The 27961-nt window shown below is 41.0% G+C and overlaps 1 protein-coding gene across 11 annotated transcripts in view; it reads left to right on the forward strand.

Moving 5' to 3' along the window:
* The window catches only part of LOC124280162, a 66014-nt gene that overhangs the window by 19847 nt on the left and 18206 nt on the right, over positions 1 to 27961 (forward strand). For 2 of the 11 annotated variants that reach the window (XM_046716046.1, XM_046716048.1), the window contains exons 2-9: positions 9164 to 9212; positions 9688 to 9762; positions 10875 to 10931; positions 11673 to 11745; positions 12331 to 12402; positions 12814 to 13115; positions 18805 to 18909; positions 24948 to 27824. In XM_046716046.1, coding sequence (XP_046572002.1) covers positions 10929 to 10931; positions 11673 to 11745; positions 12331 to 12402; positions 12814 to 13115; positions 18805 to 18909; positions 24948 to 25460 — 1068 coding nt within the window. In that variant the 5' untranslated portion in view covers positions 9164 to 9212; positions 9688 to 9762; positions 10875 to 10928 and the 3' untranslated portion in view covers positions 25461 to 27824. Of the gene's footprint in view, positions 1 to 2919; positions 3058 to 9163; positions 9213 to 9687; positions 9763 to 10874; positions 10932 to 11672; positions 11746 to 12330; positions 12403 to 12813; positions 13116 to 17347; positions 17498 to 17610; positions 17924 to 18804; positions 18910 to 24649; positions 24733 to 24930; positions 27826 to 27961 lie in introns of those variants that run through there. The other 9 variants (XM_046716053.1, XM_046716055.1, XR_006899595.1 and 6 more) reach the window with 8 other exon arrangements.

A 27961-nucleotide genomic window follows, 5' to 3' on the forward strand; every position in this document is an offset into this window, starting at 1 on the left:
TCCCACATTGCGTTCACTTCCACTGTAGGCAAATTGGGATGCAAGCAAAATGGGACCATACCGAAACGACTTCCCGGCCCCCTGCAGCTTAATGAGAGTCAAAGGATTAATGATTCACTACGGATCTTGTTGCAGCATTTTAGAAAAAAGAGTATCACAGATGTAGATGGGCTAGTCCCAGAAACGACAAACGGTCCTGTCGTAGGGCAGAATTCTTTATTGCATTGTGTCCAAGCCATGGTGGTGGTTAACCCTCAATTCTGCAACATTTTCATAATACATGTATATGTGTCTTACATCTCACATTTAAATTCAACTAAACCCTTAAATTAAGAACACACTATATAAACGTTAAATAAATATGTTAAGTGAGATTTTTTTCAATTAGGGGAAAAGCATTAAAAATAGAAACTACAAAACTATAAATCCTTTAGAGGCATTTAGAAGTTTGTGAATATACAACACGAGTTATATGGATGGCGACATGACGTTTCTGGGCTACTTCTGATGATCACCTGAAAAAAAGGGCACGAAGTAGCCCGGAAAGGTCGTGTTATACAATAAAGAAGTTGTAATCCATATACTCGTCTTATACAAAACTATACATTATTACCAGCTATGGGCTGAATCAAATGGCTGGTGTTTCCTCAACAGAACGCCGTCAATAGTGTGTCTATGTATCTAAACACAACATCAGAGATACAAATACTATGCAAAATACTACAAAAATATATAATTATGTAAATACAAAACCAATATATTTACCAGAAAACACTAGGATAAAATACATCATGATAATGAGTGCAATACAGCTTACTTTCAAAGCAATGGTTTTACGCAAATACATAACTAAGATATTGAAAAGTATTTTATCTCAACATTACATATCATACATTCAAAAATAATACTTTGAAATACCATAAACCGATTGAAACATTTTTGTACTTTTTATCCTTATTAAAATACATTATGATACATAAAACTAACCCTACATTTCCTCAAGACAAAGCAAATGTGTTTCTCCAGAAGTTGCCAGCCAGAAATTACTGAGCAGCTTGGACCGCCTCCATAGTGTAGTGGTTAGAGCGTCCGCCCGGAGAGATGAAGGTCGCGGGTTCGATCGCGTCATACCAAAAGACGTTAAAATATGGTACTTGTTGGTCCTTTCCCGCTCTGCATTAATGGGTACAACAAGGACTGCACGGCTCGGAGTCGGTATAATGAGTTGAGTTGAGTTGGGCTTTACATCGGCATTATTCCAGCTATGTGTCTTAGTAGGGTATTCATGCTTAACTGCGACATGGTATCTGAGTGAGCTAGCACTATAAAACCAGCTTCAGTCTGGGCTAGTACAAGCAGCCATACCCACGCATGCACGTCGTCATATGAGTGAAATATTCTCAAGCACGACGTTAAACCCCACCTCACCTCACCTGAGCACCTTGCCTTGCATGAAAAACATGAAGTGTAATTTACAGCCAATGAGAAGTTGTAAGGCTTCTATCTATACTTTAAGCCAATCATCACTGTTGGTAGAAAATATGAACTGTGAGCCATCCTTACATAGGTGACGAGGCTCCAAATGAGTGGCGCGGAGAGTCCCTACCTCATTATGAAATTAACAATATTTTAAAGCTTATAATAACAACCTATCACCAAACACTACGAAAATGAATACAAGCCACTACCTATTTTGATTAATGATTCACTCCGTATCTTGTTGTGGCACTTTGCACAAAACAGTATCAAAGACAATGGGAGTCCAAAGATTAATAATTCTCTCCGTATCTTGTGGCATTTTACAAAATGCAGTATCAGAGACAACAGGGGTCACAGGAGTCCAAGGATGAATGATCCTCTACGGATGTCATTTACATGATCGATATCTCGGTTGAGAAATATTAAAACATTTGATTCCAACATCCCAACGTTCATGTAGCCCAACAATTTAGAAGCCGATTTCTACGAGTCAAGTTTGTCTTTCAGTGAATCAACCAATTGTATGCAAGTCAAATACATGTAGATCGTTTCAGAAGAACTATATTTACGATGTTGTCGGCGATAGTTAAGCATGTATATGAACAATTTACAAAGTAGAATCGACATGATGCTGAGCTTAGGATCATTTCGTGAGTGAATGAGCATGGTTTTACTCAATATCACTGCGGGGACCACAAACAAATGCACTTTGTACCCAGATCTTTTTATGAAGCAAGGACTACCATATGCTGCCAATTACGTAGCATAAATCGCTACTTAACTTTGAAATGACATGGACTACTTCGTTGACTGTTAAACTACCTCTTTTTATTTACAACGGTTTATACATCTACAAATTTATACTTATCAGATTTTTTAAACGTAGTATATCTTCGTAATTTTAAATTATGACTATATTTGACTACAATGATAAATGGTGTAAATCCAACTAGGGTCCATGTAGGTAGCAAAGACAGTGTATGTCCCCATGGTCCCTAGTATGGTGATCTACCTAAGTTGTGTTGCTGGCGATCTATAGCCCATTTTTACATTGCATTTTCCAAAATTAGTTCTCTACCCTTAAAAATATATGCCAGCTAGTTTTAACTCATTTTGTGATAATGTAGTAATTTTACTGTCCTTCGTTGACAGGGTTTTACATATTATATGTATGTATTATGAATTTAGAACTCGTTTTGGTCACGATATGGCTGAAATATTGCCGATGTGGCTTTAAATCAGTTGTACATCTACAGTATGTGTTTCTACATGCGCACTGGTTATGTCTCGGTGCGTCTCATCCGCACATACAAAGAGGTAGTGTTCCGGGGAGACGATTGTGGATGGGATAATGCACAACATACCGTATAGAGCTCACAGGCTCATTCAGGTGTAACTTTAGTTTATGCTTTGATTGTGTGGGTTCAGTACACATTGCAGATACGCCCAACGAACGAGAATGAGGGCGGAAGAAAGAGAGACACTTGAAATACGCTGCAGATAGTGTGACATAAAGTTAACTTATGGTGCATGGATTTACGCCTGAGTCGGAGCAAAGCATACGACAGAGAGAGAGACGTTTGTATACTTCACGGTTGCATGCATTCTCACTTACCTTAAGCATAGGCTATAGTCAGAATCCTACGATTGATTCGAGACGAGAGTAAGTGTCTAGCATAGATGGCTCTCTCTCAGTAACGGGGTGCAAATGGCTCACAACAATATTAAAAATTAAACAAGTTGTATTTGATTGAAATCATTTCTTTTGCCAAGGTAACAGACTGAGCTGCTTAAAACCAAGAATTGAAAGCTTTTTAATATATAACAAGCTAACAAGATAGGTACACTCTTAAAGAATCCTAACACTGAAATGTTCGTTATAAAAAGGAATAACTACCTAAGCCAATAAAAACACGCACCTAAAAAGCGGCCATGGCCCTTATTACCAAGCCTAGGAGTACATGTTTCCTTAAGATTGTAACTGTGTTCTTGCTTGTTAGACTAACTAATCCCCAGCAAGCACAGTGCAGGATAAAACATACTGAACCTGCAAACATTGGCCAAACTGGGTGTGAAAGCAAACTTTAGGAACGCAGGATACACATGAAAACAAAATGCCATCAAGTGACAAATACTTTCATATCCTCTGAAAGTTCAATCATAAAACATCTGTGTCGTCTACTTAGGGAGGAAATACGGTTAATAGTTTTCCAACTACTAGATACATAAGTAACGAACATTTCAGGCAACGTCATGTCTTCAGAAACACTGTCCTGTCCTCAGATAGACTTAAACTGGGCAGATTTCAAGATATTGAAAACTGAAAACAATCATATAAAGATTTACTAAGCATGGTTGGGAGCTATGTTTTGCAAACTAAAACTCGACATTATCTTCATAAATTGTAACTGTTTAAAGCCAGAAAACTAAATTATTCTCAAATATATTATTATCATTCAATCTTTTGGGGGTATAAATATCAAATAATGATACTGTAATTATTTAACATGAGACCAGCAACAAAAATGCCGGAAATAATAGGACTGTCGCTCAATTTTAATCCAATCGAAGAGAAAGAAATATCCGTTACTAGGATGAGAGAGAGAGTTTAGTTTTACGCTGCACTCAGCAATATTCCAGCTATATGGCGACTACCTGGATGAAATGTTCCTTGTGGTTGCTATCGCGCATGCGCGAGTAGCGAATGGACCCGGGTATTTCGGGCTCAAAATAGGTCCAAAATTGGCGGGTTTTCTCAACCTAATAAATCGAAAACAACAATTCATGGTATTACCATGTGTGGGGGACAGTTCTCCTTGTCGCTGACAACTTTTGTTCAACGTCCTCCTGGTGGTCGACGGAGACATTGAACAGAACCCGGGACCACGACCCCAGTGAACTCTCACAGTAAGTGATACTGGCAACGTTGGAGTAACAGGTAGAGAAGACACTGACATTGCAACCATACTTAAGCAAATTCAGAAGAACTCCGTGAAAAGAACAGTAAATCTGAAAGTTTGAATGTTAAAGTCGACAAAATGGCTACGGACCTGCACGTGCAAATCGAGAATGTCATGGAGGAAAACAGACAACTTGAAGTTACTGTCTCTCGTTTGGAGGATAAGTTAGAAGACCTAGAGTGCAAGAATAGGCGTGACAATTTGGTTTTCCGGGGTCTCAAAGGTGCCAAAGGTGAAACATGGGAGGAAAGCGAAGATTAAGTACGTGCATTTCTGAGGAAGGATTTGAGCATGACGAGCGCTGAAGAAATCCAACTTTTAAGGGCCCATCGTTTAAACCCAAGAAGAAACAATTCTCCTGTAGTGGCCAAATTTATGTTTTCGAAAGATAAAAGTGACATTTATAAACGTAGCCGTGCAACACTCCCGAAAGATTCCGACATGAAAGAGGGTGACGATTTTCCACAGAAAATTAGGGAGGACCTAAGGGCTTTGTCTACAATGTTTACTCGTGCTCTGAGTGAGGGGAAAAGGCCGAAAATGCGTGTTAACGAACTTATCGCTTATAAGAATGTTTATATGTTTGACAGAGGAAACAACAAAGTGGTCCAAATGAATGACAACGAAAGTACTGATTTTAACAGTGGTGAGGACTGGTCCGGTTCTCGCTCCGGTCGAGAAAGGGAGGTATCTCCAAACATCGAAGGAAATGAAAGCACGGCCCAGGCCCGCTTGACTTCCGTATTCTATCACCAGAGACCATATGGTCTCTGCTATCATGGAACATTGAGGGATTAAAGAAATATGACAGTTTACAACCAGTTAAAAGCTCTTTTGTAGAAATTACGATATCTTGGCATTTATTGGGACTTTCGCTTCGAGTCCAGGTGACTTTTCGTCGTTTATGTCCGGTTTCCGATCATACAGCAGTATGCGCTGGAAAACTAAACGTCGCGGGAGACCTCACGGTGGACTGAGTGCTTTTATAAATGACTATTGGGTATCAAATCAGTATATATCCAGGCTGCATGATGAATTTGTAGACGTAATTTTGCTCTTATTTAAGACCAGTAAACTGTCCTGGAACTTTGATACGATAATTTATGATACTTGTTTACATTTCCCCAGAGCATTAACAAATATATCATGGCAGAGAAGATGGTATGGTTGTTCTCGAACAGCATCTGGAAGCTATTGCAGGTAACCATAGTGATAAACTAAAAATATATGGCTGGTGAATTCAATGTCAGAACAAAAGACTTTGATGACTTCATTCAAGATGACAATATTAACTTTGCCTATAGGTACGGTGATGACATTGATGGTATCCACCCGACGAATATCAGTGTCTTTGTCTATGATAATGCTCAGTTCTTACTTAAGGTGTATAAACTTAGAATTGCCCTTACACGTGAAAAGGGTGTGTGATAAGTGTACATATCACAGGTAAATCTATATGCATGGCAACCCTTGCATGGAATAATTCATGGACTCTTTACTGTGTATTTATGCACTTATTGTGAAAGTTAATCCAAGATTGTATTTTGAGCCAATGGCCTTGATGTCTGAATAAAATGTCTGTCTGTCTGTCTGCTATTGATTTTATGGTAATGTTAAACGTTTCTACTGCCCAATTGCAAGTCTGTCTTAATCACAAAACAGTAAGGGATGGCGTCAATTTTTAACTTAGAAATGAAATGTTTGTTACATCGTTACTTCCTATTTCGGATGACTCTCAATTTTACGTCTTTGGTGATTGTATACATCCTCTTTGACTTACAAGATGAGACAGGAGTTACGTGATATTTGAAAAATAGTATCAGAACTTCACAAGCTATGTAATTTCGAATACCCTGGTAACGAATATGTCAGTAACGGAGATTACATACTCTGGCAAATCAAGCAGTAAGTTACCATTAACCACACACAAGCTTTGAGTATTTTTTATTCTTTTCCCATTCTAAATGTAACCTTAACCATGTGAAATTACCTTATTTGGCGGTGGTAACGGACATTTCACTCTTTGTTCTACGCATGAATATCTTCTATGTATTGAGATACGTTAAACAGAGATATATTCTAAGCCCCAAATAATGACAAATACAATAAATGTAAACATAAATGTATTCATTCAAAGTGAATGGGTAAGATTCTGCTGTGTTCTACACATGTATAGGTCAAGCTGATAATTTGTCAAGGACATTTCCTCAAAACTGGCGACATGGCATTAGACCAGATTCATTTATCTAAAAGGAATGCATTGGCTAAACAATTTGCAGAAAATGAAACTAGTTGCTAAGATGATCGTAACTCCCATACTTTAGCATTGACTTACGACTGTCGTACCGCTACGGTCGCTTTGAGGAACGGGGCCCTGGTTGGTACCATTATCCAACCATACTGATATTAACATTTGCTAATTAAGTTTAAGAGAAGCATGGCCCTGACATCATTTGCACCCCGTTTTTGAGAATGAGTGAGACGAGGTCTCTAGCCAGTGCTGGTAATACGATGTCCCCTTATGGACATAGGCTCGATGGCTTGGTGGCTTGGTGGCATGGGTGAAAACCTGTCTTCGAATCAGTGGCCTGGATCGCCGAGCACATCTCACACCATTCATTTGTCTGGTCCGCATTATCCCTGGTTCAAGGGAGGTAACTCTCTCTCACTACATCGGACATGCGAATATGAGTTGTATTCAGATGAGATTGAGAGATATTTGAGGATTGCTCTGTACCAGGCTCTGTGGGATTGAAATTTACCACGTGCAACTGGTTAAATTGTATTGGGCGGAGTGAATGATTGTGGTTTTACGCTGCTTTTAGCAATATTCCAGCAATATGACGGTGGCGGACACCAGTAATGGGCTTCACACATTGTACCCATGTGGGGAATCGAACCCAGGTATTCGGCGTGACGAGCCAACGCTTTAACCACTAGGCTACCCTACCGTCCCTACATTCGAAACTAAACAACATTTGAAACTTTGTTGACAAGAAATCACAGATATCTGACGAAATAAATACTCATGAATACAATCGAAGGGTCACTTATTGATACAAAATGCATGAAATTGTCGCTACTTTGCAACAATAGGAAACGACACGGGTACTTGTGACTCGAAACTTGGTCGTGGGATCATGAATATGCATGAGTGTATTTCTTTTGCGGAACGGTTCACGCGATATTGACGCCATTGGTTGAGATTTAGATTCCGAACCTTTGATTTCATAGATAGGGGTCATATGCTAATCACCAAATTTCTTCGTAGAGAGTCATATCGTGTCGTAATTATGTTTCGACAATATTACGTAAATTTAAGGTGTGTCATGCAGTCATGCTGCGCAGGTAATTGTCCCGGCTCTGCTATAGTTATTGACATTTTATGAACGCTTCTATTCCATTGTGCTAGTGACAACTAGAGTTATCTTTTCTTGTTTCCTGTTTGCGCTCATGCACGCCCAGCGTGAACACATGTACCCCCACGAGAAGCACTTCTCGCATAGAATTTCTACCCCGCAATTGTACGTCAGTGGGTCTACGTCGGTAATAAAAGTAGAAAGAATACAACTCGTCTTTGTTGAGCCGTCATAAGGTGCGAGAAGAGTTTTGTCAGCTTCAGTGTGAAATATGATAAACTTCCCATCTATGTAATCACCCTCAATTTATAGCGATATTCATGACAGACGGCACATTCATTGTTGTTTTCAAATTAGATGAAACAGAATTTCCATCAACGTACTGAAAACGATGTTTACGACACTCGTGCCTAAATATCGGTATATCCCTCGCTCTCGCTTGGAAAATACCAGCAATTAGGCACTCGTGTCGTGAACATAGTATGACATGGACACTGATTTAATATCCTCTATGTCTTCGTATGAAAGAACACTAGCGGAATGCAGCGTTGAACAACAAACACACAAGACAAAATACTGTGCTGCTTGTCATCGTTTTCAGTACGTTGTTATATGATGTCGAAAATGAGATAGCAGTGCCGAATACAGACGCGCAAGCCGCAGACGCACACACATACACACACACCATATAAACAGACACATTCAAAAGTACACACATAATACAAACATACACAACACAAAAACACACACATGCACTGTGAAGCACTAACACTTCATACAATGCACACTCACACAGTCTCAGAAATGACACGAAGAGGTAAATTATAGATACACAGATACAAACAAACACACACACACACACACACACACACACACACACACACACACACACACGCCTCACCACATACCTCAGCCAAAGATCATGGCAATGGTATCAAGCATACCTGTTAATAGAAGATATTATATGAGTGCCCATGTCATACTATGTTTACGACACGAGTGCCTAAATATGTCAGAGCGAGAGCGAGGGATATACCGATATTTAGGCACGAGTGTAAACATAGTATAATATGGGAACGAATATAATATTCTATTTATTATAGAAGTCGTTAAATTGAGGATAATAAAACCAAATCTACTTTCAAACATGGGCTGGCTCCCCGCCGTCGCCGCATGTAGGACGCAACGTCATAGAAGAAACGTGACGTCATATGACAAAGTGATATATTGCCGTAGGGCATCGTATGAAAAATATGAACCATGCTATTTTCGCCCTCGTAGGTAATAAATAGTGGTAAGGACAGAGTGTACACAGATATAAGTATCACTATTTCACGATCGTCTCTGAAATGTTTACAATTGCAGGTTCGAATCATGGGCAGTCTCCGGAGGAGGTCTTGTAGGATTGTAAAGGGTATGTAAAATGATTTTGACGTATATTAACATCTACAAGACAAGATAGCGTGACGGATGACGAAAGCAGCGAGACTGACTCGTCAGCTAGAGGAGTAATTGAAATGGATATAGGAACTAGCATTGTTTGATGACCAATAGGATCAGGTGGTCGGACTCGCTGGCTAGGTCCTGTATGTCACCATATTCGTGTTGCAAACATCAGCGCTGTAAACCATTGTCTGGGGCAACAAACAAACTCATATTTCAATTTATATGCATAGAGTGTGACAATGTACCGCCAAAAGGAGAAGTATGACTTCAACTTTAACAGATAAAATTTCCCTTTGATATCTAACAATATTAGCATTTCTGCTGTAGCGTTTTGCAATGTTGGATGATCAGGGTACATCAATATAATGTAGTGTCCATTTCTTAACCTTGTGTCATAGTATATCTACTTGAATAGATATGACACTGGTATGCATTTGTTTCAGTTTCCGTGGCACTGCTTGGTCTATGGTGTGTTTTCAGCTACCTTGGGTTTTCACGAACAAAAACAGATATCGTGAGTAAGGGAAAAATTGTGAAACATGACTGACATTGGTGTTCATGATGTCGGTGTTGATGGTGATGATGATGATGATTTTGGTGATGATGATGATGATGGCTTATGTATTACCATGGATGTTCCTATGTTTACATGCAAGAGGCTTTGCAGTTATGTTCTCAGCTCCTTTGTGAGTATAGTCCAGGTTGCCCCAGAAGGTTATGCATTCACATATAGCCATGTCACTGAACTGGGTGACCATTCTCTTCTTGGTGAACAGACAAAGGCTGGACTAAGTCTCTTGCTAAGGCGCTAGGAACGAAACCATAAGGAGTATTCTACCCACCAACACTCTCCTACTAAGTTCTTTAACTGTACGTAATATGCGACCAGGGCGACTTGGTGGATTAAACAACCTTCTAATGAGTGTGAATGGATTGGTGCTTATAACATCAACGACTAGATTCTTTGTAGCAGGCTGGCTCATTCACACTTCATGAATACACCTGACATTTAGAAAGTTGTCAAATGCAACATGTTACTTTTGGGATTACACTTTCTCAGTAAAGTACAGATTCTAGGACTTTTGTTGGGCGGCGTCTCATCTGGGATTCGAACCTCAGAGTCAGGCACCTAATCGCCACACACAAAGTCAGCCACCTAACCCACTCAACCACCGCGGCGATTAGGTGCCTCACGCTGAGGGTGTGGGTTCGAATCCCAGGTGGGACTCAACCCAACAACAGCACTAGAACCTGTACTTTACTGAGAAAGTGTAGCCCCACATGTAACATATGTTAACTTGAAACAACTTCATGTAAGGGTATGTGTAAATACATGTGTGTGAATCTAAATATTGAACGTCAGTGCACAAGAATACAGCACCTTGACTATCCCCGGAAACAGATTCCGTGTGGTGTAAAGGGGGAAATGCGGTGGAAATTCTATGATTGTATCACTGAACATAGGATAAAAGGATAGGCATGGCCTGCCCCAAAGAAAACACGTCCAGTGTTGACAGGCCTTATGGATTTCATGTCTTCAATATGCGAGTGAAACCAATTAAAGGGATGTATAAGTGATATTTATACATTGTGATAGTGTCCTGTAATTGTGTTCTTGTTTTGTTTACAGAATGTGAACACAGGAAAAGTGAAAACACAACAGTACTGCAAAGAGAGAAACTGAATGGTAAAAGTTATCGAATATATATTTTACCCGCGACTAAGGTCTTGATGAAGGTTACCCAGTATGATAGTTATATTTTTATGCATTTGTATTAGACACACATGTTAATTAATGGAAGGTCATGTATACATGTATATAATTTGATCTGTCATTGAGACGTACGATAACAACTTACACATTCAAACACATACTGTAATAGATGTTACAGTCCCGCGGAACTGTTCCAGTCTGGTTGGACAGTGATTATATGTCTAGTAAATGTTGTTGAAGGAAAACAGACAATAATTATCTGTTGTATATCTATATACGGGCTTGCACAGCTGACAACCAGCTAAACATGTTCTAATAGTTTTCTTCTTAATGTGTCTGTCTTATTTTAACATTCTGTATCATATTTTAGTCATTGTATATTGTTTTTAAGTTAAGTCAAATGTAGTCAAAACAATTTAAAGGTTTAAACGGGAAATGAATTTGAATACACAATGTCATTTAGGAAGAGGTCAAATGTAATATGTAAGAGGCGACTAACGGGATCGGGTGGTCAGGCTCGCTGACTTGGTTGACACATGCCAATTGCGCAGAGCGATGTTCATGCTCTTGATCACAGGATTGTCTGGTCCAGACTCGATTCTTTACAGACAGCCGCCATATAGCTGGAATATTGCTGAATGCGGCGTAAAACTAAACTCGATTACTGTATATTCATACATTACTTTAATATTGGTTCTATTCGTGTGATTTCAGACACGCAGCTTGTCAGACATGGCAGTTTCGAAACCAGTCAACTGGTTGACATTTTTTCGGGCGAAAGTAGCAAGTAAGACTTCATACTTTCACAACTGAGAAATACATAGACACTGATTTTCTTTCATTTACTTTAACAGATGTGCTTGCCATAAACATTCATTCAGATTGGCAAAAGGGTCTGACTATGCAATTGATGCATTTAAATAGTGTTTGCGTGTGTGTGTGTGTGCCTGCGTGCCTGTGTGTGTCTGGATTGGTTAGGTTCATGAATGTATAGTGATGAATGTACATGTAGGTCATGAAAAACAATTTGAAACATTTACAAACGTCTTTGGTTCGAATTTGTGATTATGGTAGTTTGTCGGCACTGTTAAGTTCATCGTGTTATGGGTCAAAGCCCGGGTGAAGTATAACTCATTTACTCACTCCTCGTGTTTGCGAAGGTGTCAAACAGCTAAGACCTACATATCAGATCAGTGTTTCAATCCACACCAAGCCTTGAAATACTGTTTAAAGACATAGTTAAATAATTAAAAAGCAAGTCACATTTGACTAGTTGTAATCAACCTTTTGCTTTTTAAACGGAACAATTTTGTTAGCATCATGTATAATATTCACATTTGTTTGTTTGATATGTTTTGTATCTGTGGTTCAGACTTGAAGAAGAAACAAATTTGGTCCGAGTTACCTCCCCATCCACTGTGCACTGGCAAGGAAACCAAGACATGTAAGAATGCCAAATTTTGTGGTCCACTTGTTCCTCGCTTCAAACGATTAGTATTTAATTTGTGCCTCTCTCATTCCTTCCTATCTCTTTCCTTTTCTTTCTCATTCTCTGTCGAAGGTATTGAGGAAAGGAACTGAATTAGTTCTACTTCTATCATTCAAAGTTATGATTTGGTACTCATTACGTACTTTTCTGTGGAAATGTAAAGTTCACATTGTTATGAATGAAACATCAATGGCAGCAAAGGCAGTTGGAAGGAAGTACAGTATACCTCCTCGCCGTATTATCACAGAAACATATCTGTCTCCTATTTGTCTTTCTGTTTAACATGAATACAGACATATTCCAGCCATATTAGTACAAGACAATCTAAACTGCAATTCATCTTTCTTATTTGTATAAATATTCCAGTGGACATGTGCAATGATACAGCTGCCTGCAAACACCCACTTCCGGTGGCTGACAGCCAAGAAAACATCCGCAATATTCTTACGCCCGTGACCAAACTCAAAGAGGGGGCACTGCAGAGGATAAAGGGAGTTTTCAACATACAGGAGAGGAGGAAATATGCCTTTGTGACGGCAGCGTCAGCGGATCACTTTGATGAATCCCAGGAGATGATCATGACTCTGGATAAATACATCTTCCCTTATCTGAGCAACTACTCGTTCTATTATTACGACATGGGTCTGAACAAAAGTCAGGTGAAACTGGTAAGCAACTATTGCATTACAGACTCAACGACAGAAAATACTAAAAAAGATGAAAAGGGCGCTGTCAGAATAAGCAGTAAATGTTTGAGAAACGAGAGTATTAATAATAGTTGCAGTTGTGGTATTTACAGAGGCGCATATAGTGCACGTAGCTGTTGTAATAGCAGCGCTGTAAGTAGTAGGTATTAGTAACAAGTGCTGGGAATAGTATAATAGACTAGATAGTGAAAACAGTTGCAACAACAGCAGTAGTAAGAGTAGTAGTGGTATTAGTAGTAGCAGCAGTAGTAGGAGTAGTAGTAGTGGTGGTAGTGCTAGCAGCAGTAGTATTAGTAGTGGTAGCAGCAGTAGTAGGAGTAGTAGAAGTGGTGGTAGTAGTAGCACCAGCAGAAGTAGTAGGAGTGGTAGTAGTAGCAGCATTAGTGATAGTAGTAGTAGGAGTAGTAGCAGCAGTAGTAGGAGGAGTAATAGTGGTAGTAGTAGCAGCAGTTGGAGGAAGAGTAATAGTGGTAGTAGTAGCAGCAGCAGTAGTAGGAGCAGTGGTAGTAGTAGTAGAAGTAGTAGTAGTAGTAGTAGTAGTAGTAGCATAAATCTCCACTATACCCTGGATGCAACTACGGCTCGAGCCGATGATTTCCTTACCTCTCTTTGCTGGCTCCGCATTCTCACAGTAGCCAATCAGATAAGCTGCCGTTACAACCGAGCTTGCCAGTGTCAACAAAGATAGCGGGTGACAAAGACAAATTGACAGCTCGGAAATCTTACAAAAATATATGCAAGACCTCCTTCTGCCTCTTTCAGAGTACCTCTACAACAATATATATTTTTCACCTTATCCTGCATTACTCCTTAATGCATTTACTGCTTTCCTTTGACAAGACGAAGCTGTGCGATGGAATCATCGAAGAGAAGTCGTTCCAACTAAGCGAGCCACCATACTGCCATCGCACTGCGCCCACGTGACCCGGAAAGTGCTGACGTCACGTATCTCCACATCACTGCTTGTCACCAGGCTGCTTGGATTAAACTTGCGACTTAACACGTTTTTTCTGTTGGCGTTTTTTCCTGTTGGATAATTTCTTCAAGAAACGGTTTGTGACTTTTTATTTGAAGAGAAGAGTAATTGTGTGTTTCCCTGGTATGCACGCTATTTATTCGATTCATGTTTATATCGTGCGTCTGATTGTTCCATTTAGCCATGTTGCATTCAGTGCACGTGAACACGGCCTCGTGTTCCGCTCTGGTTTTGCTGGTTTATTTCTTGGAAGTCTCTTTTATGCTACTTTACCAATGTTCTGTTTATATACTACAATATTAGTTACTAAAGGTATCTGTTACTCATTTAGTATATATTACAAGCATGTAGTTTTCCCTTAACCATGTTTTTGGTAGGCGGGAAATAATGGTTGTGTCTTTATTTGTGTGTATTTTCTTACATACTTTATTGGTTTTGGGCTTCTGCTTATTGTTGCAGATTTGTGCCACGTTGTATTGCCTGCAAGGGCAGCAAGTGAAGCAGGGACCCCCATCCGAGGTGTTTCTACTGTACTCGGCAGTGTTCCCTGACATCCAAGTGTGCTCTTGCCTCTGACTTTCTCCCACAGCTTTCAATAAGTATTTGCGGGTTTCTAGCAAGTGACTCACGCAACCAGCTTACAGACGCAGGATGTCTGCTTCTCAAGACTGTTATCTCCCCGGCTGCTAATGAGGTACTTGGTTCTTCATCAACATCACTACGATGATGTCTGGTTTATCTACTACAGCGTCTTTGAGTGGTTTGTCAATATTTGGCTCTTTCAGAATGGGACTCCTTAGTCAGCCTTAGTCTGCTTCCTCCCTTTTTAATGGTGAAGTTTCCAACACACACTCCCGTGTTTCTGCTTATGCTCATGATGAGACGGCCCTCAAGGCCCTGGAACAAGTTTCGAAGAATTCAGCGCTTAAAGTTCCCAGGGTAGGGAATTATCAACCTCGGCGCACCTCTCCCAGCCCTAATCCAGCCAGACCGTTCAGGGTAGAGGCCGGGACAGGAATTCCGGTAGAGGGAGGACCAGGACCACAACGACTGGGAACTCCCACCCCAAGCCATTCCGGTCACAGACACCCCAGTAGGTGGGAGATTGGGTCGATATAGGAAGAACTGGCGGTTATTGGGAGACCCGTTCATCACCAACATCTTCCGTTGGGGCTATCGACTTTCACTGATAGACAATCCACCGTTAACAATCTCACCTCGAACAAATGTTTACAACACCTCCTTGACCGAGCTAACACCCACTCTATGCCTATTCGTAGACGCATCTCTCCAGGGCTGGGGAGCCCATCTTGAGGGAGAGGTCATAGCAGGGCGGTGGTCCACCGATCTAAGCCAGTGGCATATCAACAATCTGGAGTTGGAGGCAGTCATTCCGGCCGTGTCTCATTGGCAGTCGTGCCTTCAGCATGCCGAACTCATCACATCGACGGACAACACCACGGTGGTCTGGTGTCTTCGCAACTCATTCTCCATCACTGTTGCATCAGGCATTTCGATATTTTCATCTTGTCGATCGTCTGGACTTGAAGTTGATCGTCCAGCATATTCCAGGTTGCAGAAACATTCTTGCGGACGACTTTTCCAGACCGGACAGGATAGCGCCCACGGAATGGAAGCTACACCTGGAGCCGTTCGACATCGTTTGTCGCCTTCTCGGGCATCCAAACATTGCCACCAGTCAGAGCTTCCCGATCCGAACCTACATATCTCCGGTTCCAGATCCACAAGTGTGGGAAAAACCTAAGCACGTACGCTTTTCCACCACCGGTACTTCTACCCAGGGTCCTTCAAAAGGTCAGAGTGACTCACCACCGCTCTCTGATTTTCTCCAACGAAGAGTTGGTTCGTGGATTTAAGAAAGTTCGTCACCCACGATCCTCTAAAGCTACCAGAGTGGACAACTCTGCTGATACACCCACACAGCAGACTTCCACACCCGGCTCCAGGGCAGTTTTGTCTGCACGCCTGGTACATTTGCAAAGGGCTCTAAGCGCCAAGGGCTATTCAGCTAGAGCTGCGAAGGCCATAACTTTGGGACACAGACCCTTAACTCAAGTTTTAAAAGACGCCAAATGGAGATCCTTTGAGATGTTTGCAAGGACAAACACCAGGATCCTGTTACTGCATATCGTCAATTCTTGACTGAATTTCTTCTATGAAATACTAAATGCCATTTTAGAAAGTGGTCAAACGTAACATATGTTATATTTGGGATTACACTTTCTTAGTAAAGTACAGATTCTAGTACTTTTGGGGTGAGTCGAACCCGCACGCTTTGAGTCAGGCACCTAATCGCCACAAACGAAGGGGCTGCGGGTTCGAATCCCGGATGGGACCCAACCCAAAAAGTACTAGAATCTGTACTTTATTAAGAAAGTGTAATCTGTTCCAGAGGACAGAAAGATGACCAAGATTCCAGAATTGCAAGCTTTGTTGCGTTATTTCCTTCTAGAGGACCAGAAGCCAAGTTTAGGCCGTCTGCTTGGGACCCGAACGTCGTGCTTCGTTTGTTGCGGGAGGCACCATTCGAGCGGCTTCACGCCATCTCTTTTCACGATCTCACCAAGAAGACGGTTTTTCTCCTTGCGATTCTGCCTCTCTCTTCGATTGTGGGATCTGAGGATGATGCGGAACTTCATTTATGCCCTGTTCGTGCACTTTAGTGTTTTCTTCGTCAGTGTAAGGCTCATTGTGGTGCGAGGAAACGGCTCTTTATTCCTGTCTCGAAGGCATCCAAGGGAGAAGTAAGTCGTAACACTTTGGCGTTATGGTTGCGAGCCATCATTCTCCAGGCTTATGAAGCCGCCGACTTGGACCCTCCTCGGCCTAACAACCCTCATGAGATCAGAGTGGTAGCCTCCACGATGGCCCTCCATAGTAATTGCTCCAGTAGATCCATCATGGAAGGATGCTTTTTTAAATCCGATACAGTTTTCACCAGTCACTACTTAATGGATGTGGCACTGGAAGATGTGGTGGTGGCACAACAGGTTACCAATCCCAATCGCCATTAACTCCACGGCAGTCCTGAGCGAGCCTTGTGACTCTGATGGTGTACATCACCCCAGACGAGCACGTGACATGCCGTTTGCATTCGCTCGGTAAGTCAGTTTCAGATTGTAGCGTTTGCTTCTCTGTTTTACTGCCATCCTACCTGGATGCCTTTCATTCCTTACACTCTCTTTCATCCTGGCAGGTATGGTCTCTGGGATTCATCGACCTCGAATGCTGACGGATTATCTCCTGTGGTTTGAGAGGTTTCTTTTTATCATGAGTATCCCATCTGAAGGTTTGCTCGCCTCCTTTCCGTCGGATACAGATGCATTAAGGAGTAAAGCAGGATAAGGTAAATAATCTAGTTAAATCTAGATATTTTTTATATTTGTATACTTATCCTGCATTACTCAGTCTCGCTGCCCGCCCATTGCTGCGCTACCTCCCCACGATGGTTTTCTTCAGATGTTACGATCCAGCAGAATTGTGAAGATACGTGACGTCAGCACTTTCCGGGTCACGTGGGCGCAGTGCGATGGCAGTATGGCGGCTCGCTTAGTTGAAACGACTTCTCTTCGATGATTCCATCGCACAGCTTCGTCTTGTCAAAGGAAAGCAGTAAATGCATTAAGGAGTAAAGCAGGATAAGTATACGAATATAAAACATGTCTAGATTTTACTAGTATTGTGTTGCCAAGTTTAATTGGTTAGATAATTTAAAAAGCGAAAGTGAGTTGTGATTGGTACGCTCAACTTCCCAGCGTAGACACCTGATTGGATAAAAAGCCAACCAAGGGAGGAAATCAAATCATCGGCTCGAACTGTAGACGTATCCTGGGTATAGTGGAGATTTATCGGAACGTATGCCTAGGAGATTATCGAGGATGTAGTAAGAGTGGTAGTAGAAGTACGAGTAGCAGTAGTGGGAGTAGTGGTAGTAGTAGCAGCAGCAGTAGTAGTAGTGGTAGTAGTAGTAGTAGGAGGAGCAGTAGTGGCAGTAGCAGTAGTGGCAGTAGCAGCAGCAGCAGCTGTAGTAGTGGTAGTAGTAATGGTAGCAGTAGCAGTGGTATTTGAACTAGTAGTATTAGTAGTAGTAGCAGCAGCAGCGGCGGCAGTAGTTGGAGTGGTAGTAGTGGTAGTAGTAGGAGTAGTAGTAGTGGTAGTAGTAATGGTAGCAGTAGCAGTAGTAGTGGAACTAGTAGTAGTAGTAGTAGCAGCAGCGGCGGCGGCAGTAGTTGGAGTGGTAGTAGTGGTAGTAGCAGCAGCAGCAATAGTAGTAGTGGAAGTAGGAGTAGTAGCAGTGGTAGTAGTAATGGTAGCAGTAGCAGTAGTAGTGGAACTAGTAGTAGTAGTAGAAGTAGCAGCAGCGGCGGAAGTAGTTGGAGTGGTAGTAGTGGGAGGAGTAGGTGAAACTGGTAAGCTATTAACCTTGTCAAGTAAAGCCAAGTCTCATAAATCATGTGATGCCAAGAAGGTATGCACTATATACTTGGCCACGTTTACATGAATAGGTTTTCATTGTAAAGATACAATGTTTTCAACTGAAGGATATCTGCAACTACATTTTCGAGGTCAAGCGTAAATTGAAGGATTAGCAGGATAGTGGGACAATAACACGACTATATAACATGTCATGTTTGTATTCTAATTGTGTTGCAGCTACAGAAGTATGGAAGAGCTGAAATAAAACGCTATCCTTCTAATTTACTTCCTGATCGGTTTTCGTACTTGAGGTGTTACACGTGGAAGCCCGTTGTGATACAGGTATCAAGCATTTTATGATATCTTCAAACTCTAACAGAAATATCTACACACATAGTCTTAGAAATCTGTAACATATTCGCACACTCACGCCCGCCCCACCGCACTCACGCACTCATATGTGCATTAATAAAATGCATGCACGGAACACAAATAAGTCGCATATTGCTGGATCAAGTAGCATGAATCGTAAGATGAATTTTATGGGGCACACAGGTTTTTCAAGTACAAATATGCTTTGCAAACTATCGTATACCTTATGGTAGATCGATGCTCAAAACGTCGATCCCAGTACTGTCTAGTACAGACTTGATGTTTTCCGCTGAGCATTTATAGCAGTTATATTCTCCTGTAGATCACTCATTAATAAAGAACAACTGGGAACGAGGCAGTTCATATTCCCCATTTACAACATAAACGAAAAGTCAGAAGAATTGTCTGAACATTTGATACACCAAAACCGAAACAAAACAATTAACCCAAGGAAAATCCCCACACTGCACATTCACCGAAAGTGTGAATGATAACTAAGCTTCTATTAGAATGTCTTCCCGATAATGGAAGCAATATAATTAGTAATATTTGTAACTCCTGGCTGGAGCTCCTTATGAACGTCTGTGACCCTCAGGAATATGTCTAATAAATACTGACGATGCTGACTGACTAACGCTCTCGTCAGCTTTAACCACGAAATGTACGAGATTTTAAAACCCACGTGCATATATGCATAGCAACGGGTGTATTCGGGCGTGCTGAAAACGAAAAACATCTGATTCGTTCTGTTCATACCCCTCTCCTTGACAGACTCCTGTCAACACTTTACAACCAATTCAATCAATACTAAAACAATGCTAACACTTCTAGAATCTGCAATTAAATGAAATTAAATACTTTCCATACTTACAAGCTGAAATTAATATAATCCATTAATCCACGAATATCCCAGAAATTGTACAATGTCAAACAGTTAATACATAACAGTTAGTTCACAATCAAAGTTCAAGACTCACAGTGTCAATCTTGATGTCACAGAATCCAGTGTCGCAGAATCCATATAATCCAATGTCTTTACAGAATCCAGTATCACATGATCCGATGTTACTGAAATCGAAGTCACACATCTGCATAACAATTCTCAGTTGACCAGTCCAGTGGACAAACTTGCTTGCTGGTCTGGTCATTACTGATTGTCAGATTCGTACATCCACCACACGAACATGTCCATCTCGTACTTGGTATGTCTTCACAATCCTACCAAGGGGCCACTGTCCTCGTGGAGTGTCCGGAGAAATCACAAGAACAACATCGTTGGCACACTGATCTCTGCATGTGGTTCTCCATTTCCGGAGCCATTGCTTCATCCAACGTTTCCAAATGTGTCTCATCAGTTCTTGAATACGTCTTCATTCGCTTTCGTGGATGGTAATCTGTAGTGTCTACGGATTCTCGAGCAAATATCCCTCCGATCTGGCCATGCAGGAAGTGATTCGCTGTCAGAGGAATCTTATCTTGGGGATAAGTCGACTGATAGGTGAGAGGACGAGTTGATCAGCTCCAGTACATGCAGTTTCCGGTTCCTCGTCTGTGACATCACCATTCACCAGAATAGCGAAGATGGCACGTTTTGCCGACTTTATCACCGTCTCGAATACCCCTCCAAAGTGTGGCGAATATGGAGGGTTGAAGAGCCATTTCATTCCTCGATTAGCCAGGGAACGTTGAACAGCGTCTTGATCCAGCTTGCGAAAAAGTTCCTTGAGTTCTGTTGTCCGATATGACCTCTTATTGTAGACCTCTTCGATTTAACATTCTGTAGAAAGCATTTAGGAATGCACTTTTGTCCAAGCTGTATGCCATTTCCAGGTGAACGGCTCGTGAAGTTAAAAATGTGAATCGACTCAAATAACGTTTCTTGACGTGCCTTTCCTCTGCCTTGGACTGTGAGAAATGGCCCAGCATAATCCACTCCCGTCTGGCTGAATGCACAGCGTGACTTTTGGAGTCTCATTATCGGTAACGGCGCCATGACATCTAGCACATTCCTTCTCCCATTCTCGTATAACTTCTCGTCCTGAGATAATCTAGTGTATGCCCGACACTGCAGCCAATGTCTGGTTTGTTCCCAGAACATGTTTACTGTCATCGTGGTACTGTTTTATGATGACCTTTGTTACCCAACTTTTGCGAGGCAGAATTATGGGAAATCTTGCTCCAAGAGGCAAACATTCAGCATCACCAAGGCGCCCACTCATTCTCATGAATCCATTTTCATCTAGATATGGCTGAAGTGTAAGGAGTTTAGAACTTGAAGGCAACATCTTTCCTGACAGCAAAGCAGCATATTCTATTGAAAATGACTCCTTTTGTGCACGGGCAATGATTCTGTGTTCAGAGTCTTCTATTTCTTCTGCTGTAAGTTCACCTTTCATTCTGTATTCATCTGAAGTTGAACAGTTATGTAAGAATCTGTATACCCAGGCATTGATACGTTTGAGTGTTGAATGTTCAAGTCTCCACGTTTCAAGATCAGGCAGCCTGCTTTTTTTCTTTGTCATCCTTTAACATGTCAAGCGACAATGTTTGTTTGATGGCCATTCACATCTCGCTCTTGGCATAAACGTAGGCCTAGACCACCATAACTGGTGGTTTATGAAACTAGAAACCAGCACACCTCTTGTATGAAGATCTGCGGAATTTTCTGCAGAAGGTATGTGTCGCCACTGAGTTTGGTTTGTGATACTGTGTATTTCACCAAAACAAAAAGGCAACAAAAGGTTTTGAAAGTACCAATGTTGTTTTTAATCCAGCACAAGACATTCATGCTGTCTGACCAGAAAGTAACTGTTTCAATCTCAATCTGAAGGATCTTGACTACTTCACAGGTAAGTATGAGACCAAGTACAGTTCAAGGCGTGGTATGCTACAGGCTTTCAACGGAGCTACACATTTTGCAGCAACTGTCCTGCTCGACTTCTTCCCGTTGAGGTAAGTATAAACGGAGTATACAAAATTTCCGTATGCATCCTGTGATGCATCAACAATAGGTGTTCTATTTTCTGTTGCAGTTGTTGGGGCAATTCATCATTCCACATTTCTTGGATCAAACAGTCTTGCAATTTGCCTAAGAAAACCTCTTTTGGTGGTTTCTTTTTGAATAAATGTACCTGCTTTGAATGTGAAAATATCTTTTTCAGCAATCCACATTAGCCCACGGGCTTTTACCGCTGGCAAATGGCCCTTGCAAAGATCAATTTCTGAAGCTCTGTCTTCTTCAGGAAAGTTATTAAGGACTTTCAGGGAATTGGACAACCATTTTCGAGCATGCATTGAAGCACTGTAACTGAGTTAACTGTTTCTACAGTTCTATGCCTTCATCTGCATTCTCTACTGTGTCCATGCTGTCATCCATATAGGTGGATTTCGTGACAGTTTCTGCAGCCAGAGGAAGATCTGCAGTATGTGTCTTAGCATGTTCCTGGGTTACATACTGATCCAAGAAAGGAGAAGAGGTGTTTCAAAACACAACACGACTGAACTCATACACCTCAGAAGATGAATCTGTATTCATAGATCTCCAGATAAATCTGTGGTATGGTCTATCTTCTGGTGAGATTTTGAGCTGCAGGAACATCTCTGCAATATCACAATTGAGGGCTAGCGGTTTTCTTCTGAACCGTATCACCACATCTAAGAGGTCACGATGAAGCTTCGCACCTGTACTGATTACGTCATTCAATGATGTGTCTTGGTACTTTGCTGAAGCATCAAAAACTATACGGACTTTTGTTGTGGCTTTATCTGGGCGCAAGATAGGAAATACCACACATCTTGTCTTGATTCCTCATGATCTACTTTACGGATGTATCCTTTGTCAACAGATTGCGAGATGATTTTGTCATAAGCTAGTGCTGTGTTTTGGTCTTTGGATAATTTCTTTTCAGTGCTAAGCAACCTACGGAATGCCATATCATAGTCATTTGGCAGTGATGGACTATCCTTCCATGGGATACCAATCTGATTTTTAGTTTTTTCTCATAAACTAAGGTATCGTGTGCTTTGTGAAGAGGTTGCTCATCATCTGGTTTAAAGCATTTGAGAGGAGTCTTAATCTCTTCAATTTCCCAAAATGATTTCACCAGTGAGCATTATTCACTGTCGTTGCTGTATGCATGATATGTATATGTACAGTGTAGCCTGACTGCTTACATTGCCTATGCATGTCCATCCGAGGGGCGTTCTCCTTGCCATAGGGTCACCTGTGTCCCCACAAACATCTTCATATGACTGATGCAGATGCAAATTGTCAATACCTAAAAGGAGATCAATTATTGGACGTCTCCCAACTTTAGGAAAGCTTATGTTTTCTAGGTGACTCCATTTGTGTCTGTACTTCTGCCAGTCAATCACCTGAAGGTCACCTGTAACCCTAGTCGTTGTCAGTGCAGACATTTCCTCATTCACTCTACCATCTTCACTTCAATCTCAAATGTAACAGGCCTGGTCTCATATATTTCTTTCTTACCATTCAAGACACTCACAGATATCTTCTCTATTGACCCCTGCATCCCTAATTCTGAAGCCACGTCAGCATTGATATATGACCTAGTACTTGCATCATCCAACAATGCGTAAACACGAATCCTTTTATTTCCGTTCTTCAGTACTACTGGGATTGTCCTAAGTGCTATGCGAGGTTCGTCATTATCCCATGGCACAGTCGCATGTGCCCTTTCAGAAATACCCTGATCATGACCTTTTGCTGAGATGCCAACCTCTACGATTTTATCGTAGTCGCTACGAAATTTAGCTTCAAACTACGCCAATACGATTGCGCCAGAAATTCTACGAAATTTGAAGAAATTTCATTACAATTCGGATATATAGACAAAAACATATATTTTCGTCAATTATGTCCATTACCTAGCTCTTCTACTCATCTGCTTCTCTCAGACTAACGACTGCAATGTCCAAGACATCGTCAAATCTTTGAACAACTCTAGCATAGCCTGGGCGAATAGGCTTCAAATTTGTCACTTCTTCTAACCGTAACGCTACTTGACGCCTCCTACCACCATACTTCCTATCTATACGTTCTAACGCTGTATCATAGGCCACAGCACTATGTCCCAAACCTTGAATTACTTTCAACGTGTCACCAGCCAGATATTGCCTCAGCTGCAATAACGTTATATTCAGCAGTAGCTGGTGCTTGGTCTAAGCATGTCAGAAACGCAGCATTCCCACTTTCGTATGATTTTACATCACCAGAAAATACTGGGATAGAAACTCATTTCAGTTGTTTCCATAAATCAGTTCCTATTACATGGATGTGCGACTCTGCTTCAAAACAAGGTGTGCTTTTCTATGGTTTGCTTTGAACACAATGTTTATTAGTGGCTTTGTTGTGAACTCTGCAGATTGTTGTTGAGATTTAAATCATCTAGAAAGTCCTGTACTTGACGTAGACGTTGCATCTGCATTACTATCTAAGTGAGCTTGCGTCTGTTCAACTACAGCATTAGTTTCATCTTCGAGATGACTTTTTTAGTTTTAGTAACATTTTAGCCTGCTGATTCTTTGCATACGCTAGAGTGAGTTTTGCTTTCACCTGACTTTCCTTCACTTTATTTATACCAACTCTTATGTCTCTACGAGATGGTTGATTTGGTTATTCTAGTAGACTGTACAATTTGTTTTTAGCTTTGGTGAAGGCTGACTTTGCATTGGCTTTTTGTTGTTTCAGTTTCAAAATGTTCTCAAGTTCTGACTGAGACCCATTTGATTCTAGGGGTACAGACTTGTCATTCTTTACAGGGCCTTTCTCCTGTACGTCAGACATAACGGATTAATTGACTTACCGCTTGATTGAGGCAGTTCGTATTCCCAATTTACCAAATAAACGAAAAGTCAAAAGAATTATGTCTGAACATTTAATACACCAAAACCGAAACCCACGTGCATATACACATAGCGACGGGTGTATCTGATTCTGTCTGTTCAACAACTCTTTTCAATAACCCACAGGTAAATTGTATTTCCAGGCTCATTTTGACAATGCTGAGTACACAATTTGGTTGGACGCATCTGGGCGGTTCGACAAAGGCAACCTACGTGAAATGTTCGACTTGCTGAAAGAAACAGGCGTGCTTTTGTCTCCATGGCCAAAATATCCTTTTGCCCAACATTGCTCAAAGTATATGTTTTCCTACTTCAACACTGAACCATGTCACTTTTCAGTTTATCATGAATCTGAAGCCAATGTTATTATGTTACACAACCAGCCATTCACACGACGACTTGTAATGGATCCATGGGTGTCATGCGCAGTGGATCCGAACTGTATGTGCCATCCAGGTGCAACAAAACTGTATTTTTGTTCATTCGGCAAAAGGAGGTATGGGAAATGTCACCGGTATGACCAGTCTGCCCTCAACTTGATTCTTTTACAGCTGTTGAGAAGGAATATACATTCTATACAGTATGTGAAAAAGAAATATGCACATGTTTCGCGGAAAAAAGGAGAGTTGTATCTCAATAACATGTTCAAAGAATAACTGTGACGTGTGTATGTACAGGTAAATGTGAATGTGCCAGTACATGCACAGGCTTTGTCTTGCTCGGGAACATCTGTTGATTTAAGTGATACAGTACTGCAGGCAGAGCAAGTTGCACTTGCTGACAGTTTAAACTTTTGATATCTACAATATATTCCAAGGTTTTCTTTTTCATTCAAATTCTATGTATGATCTTAATTAGGTAGTTCCTGAACAACCTGTAGGTAGGTCGAGCAGGCTGTGGCACCACGTGAAGAAAACTCTCCTCATTGGTCCAAGTGCAATCATTAAGCCAGTATGTCCTTGTGATGTCATGCAGCCTGCCGCTACGTCCACACGGTATCATTAAGCCTGTCGGTATGTCTAAATGGTACCATTAAGCCTGCAAGTGCCGGTGATGTCATGAAGCCTGCCTGTATATTCATGTATTGTACATAAGCCTGCTGGTGTGACCATATGGTATCACTAAGCCTGCATGTCCATGTGATGTCTATAAACACGTCAGTATGTGTGGTATCATTAAGCCTGCTAGTTTGTCAACGTGGTGTCATTAAGTCTGTTCAATGGCGACATGGTATGACACAGGCTTTGGGGAATTTTTTGTTTCTGTATTACATACACTGCATCATCATGCTTGGTTTACTTTTGTTTTATTCTACTTATGTGTATGGTGCTGGTGGAAATCATCAGAGTATGGTCAAGGGTAGGATATAAAATTTGTTTGGGCGTATCCCTCGTGCCTCTAATTTCTAAAAGCTTGTCGGTCAGCTAATCATGGGTTTCATTTGTGAATAGTTGACAAGACTTTGCATGTGTTTGGGAAGGATGTCATCTGTGGGGCAGGACACACTCCTTCATTGCGAGCCCCTGATATCATCATTATTTGACGATGACTGAGATACACGTACTCGGGGTATGCAGTCAAAGTCGTCCAATACACTCTGCTCCTGGATTTCCTGTGTACGTGGAAGTGGTTATGTTTCTTTATGGTTTGTTTACATATTTGATCGGGTTTCACAATTTACACCATGGTATTTACACGCATGGTGACAACCACAAGATTACCTGGTCCAGACTTGACTTGTTTACAAACAGCATCGTACAGCTGTAATACTGCTGAAATAAATATTTACTCATGATATAATCATAACTGTACAATCGACTCTGTTTGAGGAGAGGTCTTTTATGGATGTGGAAATGGTTTTGTCGCTTCTATTCTATAGTCGATGTATACGTTGGTGAATAGGTTTGTTATGTATGGTAAATTGTGCAACGTTTTATAATAATATCCCTCATTTTCGTTCAAAATACTGCATATTGACACATCATCCCTGCTTCGAGATGGCTTTTTTCAGACCCAGTATATTCCATGGCTCACAAACTCCTGAATGGTTGGCCTGTGATGCAACAAAGAAATAAAGCACGGCTTCTCTACATACTTACTTTTCCGATGGGATCAGTGTGACGGTTGACTTCATTATGTACTTATTATATTAACGATGGTTGTATTATTCATGATATTGACTATGAGTGCTTGAAATGTATTTGTGTTTATTTCTTGTTCTGTTTTAAAGAATTCCACAACAAAATAAACCTGGTACTCAAAAAACCATCCAATTGTAGTTCTGCATCCATTTAATCGAAGTTCTTTAATCCATGAAAGTGTTGAAGCAGGTATCCAAGCTGTAGAGAAATCGGAAATAAAATCACAGAAGCAGATCTGAAATCGGCCTCGTCTCGTTGCCAGAATTCGAGAAAGGGCGTCCTCAAAGCCAGCAATTTACTTGCATTTAGTGCATGACAGCTGTAAACCAGATCTTCAGGGCATATCCTTCCATAGAGGGAGTGAACACTGCCGTTGACTAGTGACACCACTGCTCTAGAACTCCTTTCCACAACACATCCAACTGTCTTCTTTCCACGTTTTCTTATCAAACTCTAATTAAAAACGTTGATGTATTGCCCCATGACAAGAGATTATCATCACGCTTCACGCTTCAAATGAAAGAAGGATGGGTTAAGTGGCCATTCTTCTGTGCTTGGTTAACTTACAAAATCCAATCTCACTCTCCTCACAACCTCACAACGTGACAAAAAAGTGAAAAAAGGTCACCCTGTCAATTTGCTAGCATGGATTATTTTCACGATTGATGAGCACTGTTAAAAAATGAGCGAGTTAAATTGTACGCTGCGTCGGCATTATTTCAAGCACAAAGCACGTTCTGCACTTACAGACAACTCCATTTTAATTACAAAGTTTTGTAAAATGCATATTTCTTCATTACAGTATTATTTGCAAGTATAACAGGTCATAACATCAGTATTGTTCCATAGGCTTATAATGTATGTGTACAGAACCTTTTTTAAAGACAAATATTTAAACTAGCTAAGGGTAGCGCATTTTAAAAAATGAAATGAAGTTGTGTTAGGTGTTATTCAATTTCTATCAAATGGTGATAGTACAAGGTGTTCTCAAATAGTCTATCGCATTTGTCCCATTG

Source organism: Haliotis rubra, unplaced genomic scaffold (assembly GCF_003918875.1).
Source record: "Haliotis rubra isolate DU_JTF1 unplaced genomic scaffold, ASM391887v1 Scf261, whole genome shotgun sequence".
NCBI classification, from domain to species: Eukaryota; Metazoa; Mollusca; class Gastropoda; order Lepetellida; family Haliotidae; genus Haliotis; species Haliotis rubra.